Raw genomic sequence first — 9,794 nt, forward strand, 5'->3', positions numbered from 1 at the left:
AATGGGTATCAGTGCCATGCTGTAGCTCAGTGGTCTCCAACCTTCGGCCTCCAGATGTTCTTGGACTTCAACTCCCAGAAATCCTGGCCAGCAGTGGTGGTGGTGAAGGCTTCTGGGAGTGGTAGTCCAAGAACATCTGGAGGCACAAGATTGGGGACTACTGCTGTAGCTAATCTTCAACCAACCACAAGACCAAGCTGGTTGCATCAATACAATGGATTGGATGGTGACTTTAGAGATAAAGGTTGGGTTGGGGAGAGGAAGGAAATTACACTAGACGCATGAGTGAAAGGTTTTGTTTCAGATTTAGTTCAGCAGCTCCAGAAGTGTTTCTCATCACTGAGTTCCTCTCTCGATCCAAGTCTTTGTGCTAATAGAAATTGTTTCTCGCAACTTCTGGGGTGGTACTGAAGAGTGAGACTCGAAGACCTCCAGAATCTCTTTACAAGAATACAGTAGATAAGTCGTCGGGTATGGTTCTTCTTTGGAGTATCTGCCCAGAGAAGAATGTGTAGATTGCATTGCTGGATCAGTCTACCAGAAGGCATTCCAGTTTATAAATCTGTGCTCTAAAAAGTCATCTGCCAGTGATTCCCAACTTTAGGTCCCCAGATGTTCTTGGACTACAACTCCTTGAAATCCTGGCTAACACAGCTGGTGGTGAAGGCTTCTGGGAGTTTTTGTCTAAGAACTGGGTTACCCAAGGTTAGGAATCACTGCCCCATGACATCATCCTTGAGATATGGCCAATAGAATGGCAGACAATACTTGACACAAGCAAAGCACAGAAATGATAGAAATACCACATGCCAGTATTATTATAATGCTATTACACAGGCATTTTTAATCTACTCCCAAAGTAGTTCATTGCTGTTATTGATAACATTTGTGAGAAGTAACACTTCCCTGGTTCTTGGATTGATTCCTTTTGATTATGTTTAAAGACATACACATGTAAACACAGTTTATGAGATGCGCCCCAGCCTACACTTGAAGCATGTGATATTTCTCCTCCACCACTGAGCATCATATCCTGTATCTATAAAACTAAGCTCAACATTACAATCAATCTGCAAAAGGTGTGAGGTTCTCTCTCAATGGTTGAAATTCAATAGTAAGTTACAATTAGAGTAGGCCTACTGAAGAAATGCAAATTGCAGAGCTGTTGACTCACCAAATCACATGGATTCAATGAGTCTACTTTATTGTGACTTACTACTGTACTGTATTTCATCCATTAAGTTATAGTTGAAAAATAAGTTATAGCTTTCTTATTAGGAAAAGGAACTGCTTATGAGCTATATTTCGAAAAGTTATTTTTTAGACAACAGGTCCCAGGATTAACCAGCCACGGAATTATAATCCTCACTAGTTTATTATAAGTAACTTGGTATCTGTTGCTTCTAAGCTTTGGAAGCACCCTCATCTGCTGCTGTAGGTACATAATGGATTACCTGGTAGAATGGGTGAATCTGTCAAATTCAGCTTTGCAAAGCCCGGCTTGTCATTCATTTTTCTTTCCTTCTGGAGCGAGAGTTCCAAGCCTTGTGGAGTCGCTGGTGCCTCATAAGGTGCAAGTGATGACAGAAGCTTTTCCCACACTTATTGCAGATGTAGGTCATTTGCTTGGCGTGGGTTCTGAGATGCCTCGCAAGTTTTGAACTGGAAATAAACATCTTCCCACATTCGGCGCAACCGTAGGGCCTTTCTCCCGTGTGAATCCTCTCGTGGGTATTTCGGCTGGACAAGTGGCTAAAGCATTCGCCGCATTGCCGGCAAGCATGAGGCTTCTCCCCTGTGTGGGTTCTTTTGTGCCTGTTGAGGTTGGAAATATAACGGAATTTCTTCCCACAGTGCAGGCAGCTGTAAGGCATCTCCCCCGTGTGGACCCTCAGGTGCTTCACCAGGTCAGAGCTCTGCATGAAGCTTTTCCCACACTCTGGGCAATTGTAACTGCAGGACTGGTGCCCCTTGTGGAACCTCTGGTGGACAAGCAGGCTTCGATGCTGCCTGAACGTTTGGCCGCAGTCGGAGCACAGATAGGGCATCTCGCCCGTATGAATTCGCTGATGAATGAGAAGGTTAGAGCGCTGTGCAAAACATTTCCCACAGTCTGCGCACAGATGGGGTCTCACCCCCTCATGGAGCTGCTTGTGTTTAAGGAGGTTGGAACTTTGCCGGAAGCATCTCCCGCACTGAGGACAGGGGTAAGGGGTCTCCCCAGTGTGGATTCTCAGGTGAATGGTAAGGCTTGATTGCTGAGTAAAGCATTTCCCACACTTTGGACACTGATAGGGCCTCTCGCCTGTGTGGATTCTCTGGTGTGTCAAGAGGCTTGGGCCCCTCCTGAAGCTTTTCCCACATTCTAGGCACTGGTAGCTCTTCTGAACCGTCTGGACTATAGCAAGAAGGCCAGGTTCATTCTCGGCATCAGAGGTTCCTCGTCCTCTTACTCCATCACCAGGAGGCTCCATGGGTCACTGCAGAACCAAGAGGTCAGACTTCTTACAGAATGCAAGCCTTAGTCCACAAAAAGTGGAAACCACAGATATGGGCAATGGCCTATTGTTGTTGTTTTGAAAGGCAGGGTCTGTATCTTTTAGAGCTGAAACTGATCAGGAAAAGGTTTCATTTGTCCTGATTAAATAAAGGAAATACTTTGTTCATAATGCTTTTACCTGTGAGGTAGCTAGTAGAAAGACAGGACTTGAAAGGGAGGACTGCCAAAGTTTGCCATTGAAGGTCCTGGGACCTTTAAAAAAAGGTGCCTTCAACCATGTGCAGAATTACTTTGACACCAGTCAGCTGGCTGGATTGATACCTGGTTATGGAGCCAGAAGCTGGGAGTTTGATTCCTCACTGAGCTTCCCACAACAAGACCCAACCTGTGTAGCCTTGGGAAAGCTGCATAGTTCTAGAGTGCCCACAGAAAAAGGGACTGGTAGCCACTTCTGAGCAGGATTCCCTACCTAGAAAACTCTGGGAAGGGTTGCTGTAAGTCAAAATCAGCCTAATTCTTATTCTTATTACACTAGTAAGAGAAGTTTGGTTAGTGGGCAGTTTAAATAGTGTGCACCATAAAAAACATGTGCCTTAAACACACATATATTGACAAGGATTTTTTTTAAAAAAATGCCTTAAACAGCTGTATATACACCATAAAGGTCCTACAGCTGTGCTTTTTATTTTGCTGGATTTGCTTCCTGTTCTAGAACTGAAGTATTTCCAGAAAACCACCCAGTTTACTTATGTCCAGGACTGGTCTCTTCCCCCCCCCCACTTTCTCTTCCTCCTCAGGCATGTATCATTAACATCTGCAGGCCAAGTAAGATTTAGAAAATCTGAAGAGAAACCAGACTATACAGGCCAGGTACAACCTGACACATTCCCTCTCGCATTGAGATACAAGAATACAGACTGGTGGGCTGGTTTTATTTTCAGCTACTATTAAAAGTACACGAGGCCCTATAAAGAGTGGGAAGAAGGGTAATGAGGAGCCCTGAGATGTACAGGAAGGAGCAAAGCTAGAGGAGAAAATCCAGAACCATGATTCTTCAAGAACAAACACCCAGCAAACAAAACAAAAAGCATTTTTATATAAGAGAACTATAAATAGTTTCCTTAAGAAAACATGAAGGAATAATTTGTAACAAACAGAGAATCATTAACAGTTGTAGTTAATAGCTCTCAGTTTTAAATAATTTCATATAAACAGCACAAAGCACTTCCCTTACCTCTCCAAGTATGCAGATTCTTTTGGTATAACCACTTTTTGCTTCTGCCTGGAACTTCGATCTAGGGCACTTCCAGAAGAGACCCATAACCCCCCATGGAATTCATTTTATATACACCTTCTGCTCCTCTGGGTGGGGTCATGATGATGGTGGTGATGGATTATATAGAAGAACCTTCTTTCTCATCCCTCTGCAGATGCTTCTTAAAAGCAAAGTTACAGGAAAAAAGAGAGTGGAGATAATGGTTAGACCGTTAGATTGGAAAGCTATGGATTAGAATCCTTGTTTAGCTGTGATTATAAACTATTTTAACAGTGACTATTTTAACAGTGGCCGTACCTGCGAGCCTTTAAGGAGCAAGTGACAAAAGGCAGGTATATAAATTAAAATGTCAAAGCAGGTCTAAAGATTCCATCTTCTCTTTTTGTATATGTATAGAAAGGTATAATATATATATTTTAAAAAATGAAACGACAGAAAAAGCAAATTTAACAAATGTGTATGAAAACTGGGTTTTACAGATCTGGAAGCATTTGTCTAATAATACATTGAAAAGAGTGGGATGTATTATCCCCCTCCCGTCTTTCTATCCCCCTCCCCTTATTGTATCAATAGACTAGGAATTATTTGCCCTGCTCAGCTCTTGCAAACTCTAGGATGAGGTTCCTTTATTGAATCAATCCATCTTGTATTCGGTCTTCCTCTTTTCCTACTGCCTTCCATGTTCCCCAGCATTGTTGTATGTTTCAGGGAGCCTTGTTTTCTTATTATGTTCTCTCTCTCATTTCTTGTCTACATACAGCCCATCTATGTATGGGCTGTATGGGGTGGGTGGGAGGCATGGGTTAGCCCCTGATTTAGACCAGAACTGTCTATGACAGATCCATCCATCCATCCATCCATCCATCCATCCATCCATCCATCCATCCATCCATCCATCCATCCATCCATCTATCCATCCATCCATCTATCCATCTATCTATCTATCTATCTATCTATCTATCTATCTATCTATCTATCTATCTATCTATCTATCTATCTATCTATCTATCTATCTATCTATCTATCTTATATGCTGCCCACACTACCCAAAGATCTCTGGGCAGCTTACAACAATTACTCAATGTTAGCTTTGAAGATGCCCAGAGGTTATTTCCTGTATAAGTACGGTAAGTCCTTTCATTTATACCCCACCTTCCCTCCAATTAATTCAAACAACCATGTGAACTAAGTCAAGTTGAGAAAGAATGGTCTTAGGGCACTCCTCAAATTTCACACCTAAGTTGAAGCTGAAACCTTGATTTCTCCACTCAACACTCTAACCACTACTCTACATTATTCTTCCTCCTGTGACAGACTGGCAGGGCTATTGAAAGTACACAGAGAAAGTTAGTCTAGGAAGAAGGGATGATTTTATCATTTAGCTAGGTGGGCCCACCTAACCCCCAATACACTTCCCAACCAAGATGGGACACAGAGTACACTTAAACTGTGAGAGAAGAAGTTAAGTGACAAAGTAGATGCGCTTGGCCCTGCCTCTGATAGACACACGCTCTACCCACTAGACCTAGGAGCCATCATCAGCCCTCCTCTGCTCGGAGGTTTTCCCCAGTCCTGCCTGCCACATCTCAGGGGAAACTGCTGTTTGACCTGTTTGTTCTTTCTTTCTTTAATTATTCGATTTATATATACGGCCCATAGGGCAGCCAAGGCCACTCTGGGCTTACACAACAAGTAACATAAAACAACAAAGTAACAAAATAGCAAATACATCAATACATAGGGGTGAAAATCAAAAGTCATAAAGTGCAATGAGGATAAAATTACAATGCAATAAGTACAATTAAAAACGTAGAAAAATACAAAAACATGGAGCATGGTGGTATGATAGAGTTATATTATCGGGCACTATTGTATCATGGTGTAGTTTGTTCAATGTGCCCACTGAAGGGGCCAGGCGGACTTCGGTTGGAAGAGCTTTCCATAATTGAGGCGCTACTGCCGAAAATGCCCGATTTCTAGTGGTTGTTTTCTGGGCCTCTCTTGGAATCAGAACTCTCAGCCTCCCTGCCTGCGAGGATCTTATAGGACGGGCAGAGCTAACTGGAAGGAGGCGCTCGGCCAGATATCAAGGTCCCAAACCTTATAGGTTAATACCAACACCTTGAAACTGGTACGGAAGCAAACAGGTAGCCAGTGTAAGGCGGCCAGGGTGGGGGAGATATTTGGTATTTTCTAACCCTACTCAGAAGTCTGGACGCCGTGTTCTGGACCCGTTGCAGTCTCCGTAGCAGTCCCAAGGAGCTGCCCCATGTAGGGGCATTACAGTAGTCTAATCTCAGGACTACCAGCACATGAACAAGCGTGTCAAGGCAGGAACATAGCTGTGCAATCCGCTTTAGGTGGAAATAAACGGATCGGACCACAGATGCTATTTCATTGATAGTGATGGATCCAAAAGCATGCTCAAGCTACGAAACTCATCCTTCATGGAAAGAGTGCCTCCCAAAAAAGATCGGGAGGCACCCAGACCACAGACACTAGGGACCCCCACTCACAGGATTTCCATCTTGTCCGGAAATCTGTTGTCCCTCATCCATCCCAGCACCGCATACAGGCAGTGCTCAAGGGACGATACGGCATACACTGCAGAAGGATGGAAGGAGAGATAGAGCTGAGTGTCATCTGCATATTGGGGACACGAAGCTCCAAAACTCCTGATGACCTCCCCCAGCGGCCTCATAAAGATATTAAATAGCATTGGGGAGATGATTGAGCCCCTGCAGGACTCCACAATTGAGAGTCCATGGAGCAGCGACATCTCCCCAAGCTGAACTCTCTGACGACGGTCCTCCAGGTTAAATCCAATGCTTCTGAGAGCCCTGCTGTTTTTACAGGCACATGGTTGCAAGGTCAGCTTATGTTTATGTTGTGTATATAGACTGAGATTCACGAGTCATGTCATGAGTAGAGAAAAGTCACTGAAATTTTTTTTTAAATAGAGACAGTAGGGAAAGCAGAATACTGAACATGAGATGGATCGACTCCATAAAGGAAGCCATGGTCTCGAGTCTGCAGGAGTTGATTGGGTCTATTAATGAGTGGGCCTTTTGGACGTCAATTATTAATAGGGCTACCATACATCAGAGGCAACTTGATGGCACATAACAACAATGTGTGTGTGTGTGTGCGCGCACACACACACACACCATAAATATCATATATATGTAAATCTGTATTATATGTAGTGTTTTTGCATCTTAAAAAATCCATTATATTGAGAAGAGTGTCCACAGTGGGGATAACTTTAGGATAAGCCTCCTTAAGAAGCTAAGGAAGGATCAGAGCTTGGGATGCTAGATTTAAAAATTAATTCATTAAAGCCGGTAGGTAGAAATGGAGAAATTAAATTCTCGTTGATATTTTTGGATTTAACCAGCTTTGTTGACTTTAATTAATTCATCAATTGCACCATTAACTAGTTGTTTGTAAAATAAATTGTGGGATTTGCAAAGAATGGGATTTTTGGTCTCACTATTGTTCCCTAATAGTGCACAACTGCACACATTTTGTCCCAGAATCCTTACGGAGTACCCTTTTAGTCATTTTAAAGTTGCATTGTCTTCTCTAAGTTGGTACTTTCCAGATGGATTTCAGATACTCTAGGACAGAGGTGTCAAATTCAATTTCATCTTAGGCCGCATTGGCATGATCGTAGCCCTCAAAGGGCCGGTTGTATCTGTAAGACTATATAAATGTATCTACTCTTTATCATATTAAATATAATCCTCCTCATTCGATTATTACTGGTTTTAGTAATAACGTAAGTAATAACTAGCTCTGAAAGTAAAAGTCTGTGATCAAAGTCAAGAAATAATGGCAAGCAGATAAGAATGGGAGTGGGCAATAGCGAGGACTACATTTCCCAAGGTGCTGTACGCTGCCCAAGCGGCTGCACTTTCTGACTATTCACTGCTTTGAATGCTGGGATAAGAAGTCCCACTGGGCAGATTCCCAGCATCCTTGCAGAGCATTATGGGTGACCGAGTAAATGCCTGCATATTGTATACCGCACAGTAACAGGCAGCACTGTGAAGGCCACATGAAATGGCCTGGGGAGCCAGATTCAGCCTGCAGGCCTTGAGTTTGACACATGTGCTCTAGGACAACACATCCTACAATCTGACTGATGGTTGGGAACAGTATGATTTGTAAAGAACACAATCCTGGCTCCCAGTGACTTTGGAGAACAGGTCCAGAATCCCAAAATTTTGCAGAACAAGCAAAAAGTCTCCCAAAGGCAGCAGGGCACATTTGCTATGATTTGAAGGAAGCAAAAGAAGATTGCCAACTGGTTTTCAATGTTTGGCACTCCGGATGATTTGAACGTCTACGTGGAATGGAGAGATCCTTCCTCCCCATAAGCCCATTACGGTATGTCTTTGCCACTGTCTCCAGTCTTAAATCTCCTGAGTTATGGAGGGAAGTAAGATATAAATCACATATCACTCCAATCTTAAGCAGCAGAGAGGGCTCTGACATGGTGGTAAAAGAAGAAAGCAAAGCCAGGACAGCAGCTGTGGAAGGTTGCTGGATCCAGGACTCAAGGCTTAGCCTTACAGCTGGAAGCTCTACAGATTCCACAACCAGGAGATAGTACCTCCTAAGCCTGGTGTGTAGGGTACATCTGGAAGCGCAGGTGCTTGTCGTCACACTTGCCCTAGTAAGTTGCCCTACATAAAGAAAGTCCAAAGATGAAGGCAGCTGATTCTGTCTTGCAAATAAAGACTACATCAAGGTCAAGTTGTATGGCACTCAAAAGTCCTGCGAACACTATAACACTTCTTGATAGTTTGAGTTTGGGGGGGGGGGTTTGTCACAGCTGACATTTATCATCCTATGAAGAGAGACAGAGTATTTAAACAAAATTCTTATTTATTAATTATTTAAAATAAAACCATCTAGAGTGACAAAGTTTGGGAAAGGTAAAATGCCTCCTTCCAATGAGAGCTGCACATCCTACACGATCTCCTCATGCTGGATGGTTGAGAACATTGACCTCAAAAGAGGCCTGGAGGGAGAAAACCAGAAATTGGGCCTTTTCGTTGGTCAGTCCTTGTCTTTGGAAGGATCTCCCGCCCAAAACTCTCCTGGGTTCTTCACTGGGAACCTTTACAATCACTGAAAACATGGCTTTTCTGGAGTCTACAACACTGTAACACAGTGGCTGTTTCAGTGTTTTATTACCTGTACTGCCACCTTGCCTTTAAATTATCTTAATTATTTTAGGTTTTAGTTATGCTGCTTGTTTATGTTTGATGTTTAATTGTTATGTTTATTGTTTTTATATTATTTCAAGTTGTGAAGCACCTAGACTGGCCCTGGCAGCCAGATGGGTGGTATGAAAGTCAAATACTGTAAATAAATAATAAATGTCTGGGGATTCTTGAAACTGTAGCCCAGTAAAGTAACTTTTTAAACCTCCTAATTTTTTTTACACTGATGGGGAGAGCTCCCTCTGTGTAATTTTTGTCAGAGCAGTTATTTACAAGAATGGAAAAGTCCTCCCTCAATGGTCTGAACAACCGTAGTCATACTGTTTAGGTGGGGGGGAACCAAACCCAAGTGGTGTTAATGCCTTTATTTGGCCAAGTAAAAGGTCACAAAAATGTGGGAGCTTTCTCTATATAGTCATGAAGCAAGATGTTAAAAAAAAAGAAAGAAAAGAAAAGTGAGGGAAGAGGATAACTTGATGTGGAACTCATGGTGCTTTTATGTTCAACATATTGAGACAGTGGTGAGGAAGGCCCGGCAAACAGGAAACAAGGCAGTGGCAAGACAGTACAGTGTTGCAAAATGATCAGGAGGCTGAAAGAAGTTCCTTTCAAGGAAAGAGTTAGGGCTTGTTGAAATGTCTCTTCTAAGGCTTAAGGAGACCGACTCTCTCTTTGTGACTTTACAGTACAGTATAGGATTCTGGCCACTAATTCTAAAATGGCCACCAACCACCTGCTTAGCCGTAGTTAGCAATTCGCCAGACTAATCTCTTGCAGAAAAAGT

The 9,794-nt window shown here is 42.9% G+C and overlaps 1 protein-coding gene across 2 annotated transcripts; it reads right to left on the bottom strand.

The window, feature by feature from the left end:
- Nucleotides 1-286: 286 nt before the first annotated feature.
- On the bottom strand, nt 287-4,947 carry LOC110088052 (uncharacterized). 2 transcript variants are annotated; one of them, XM_020810107.3, is made up of 3 exons: nt 3,735-4,947; nt 1,455-2,480; nt 287-493 (listed from the first exon to the last, which is right to left on the bottom strand). In XM_020810107.3, exon 2 carries the CDS (start codon nt 2,472-2,474, stop codon nt 1,509-1,511), a length of 966 nt encoding a protein of 321 aa, XP_020665766.2. In that variant the 5' UTR covers nt 2,475-2,480; nt 3,735-4,947; the 3' UTR covers nt 287-493; nt 1,455-1,508. The 2 variants fall into 2 exon arrangements, with proteins under 2 accessions (XP_020665766.2, XP_020665767.2); XM_020810108.3 differs by having other exon boundaries at nt 1,455-2,501.
- Nucleotides 4,948-9,794: the final 4,847 nt, after the last annotated feature.

This window comes from Pogona vitticeps, chromosome 2 (genome assembly GCF_051106095.1).
Source record: "Pogona vitticeps strain Pit_001003342236 chromosome 2, PviZW2.1, whole genome shotgun sequence".
Taxonomy (NCBI): domain Eukaryota; kingdom Metazoa; phylum Chordata; class Lepidosauria; order Squamata; family Agamidae; genus Pogona; species Pogona vitticeps.

Bases quoted from the DNA above. Each gene is read 5' to 3' on its own strand.
- LOC110088052 (XM_020810107.3), bottom strand. From the start codon at position 2,474: ATGGAGCCTCCTGGTGATGGAGTAAGAGGACGAGGAACCTCTGATGCC.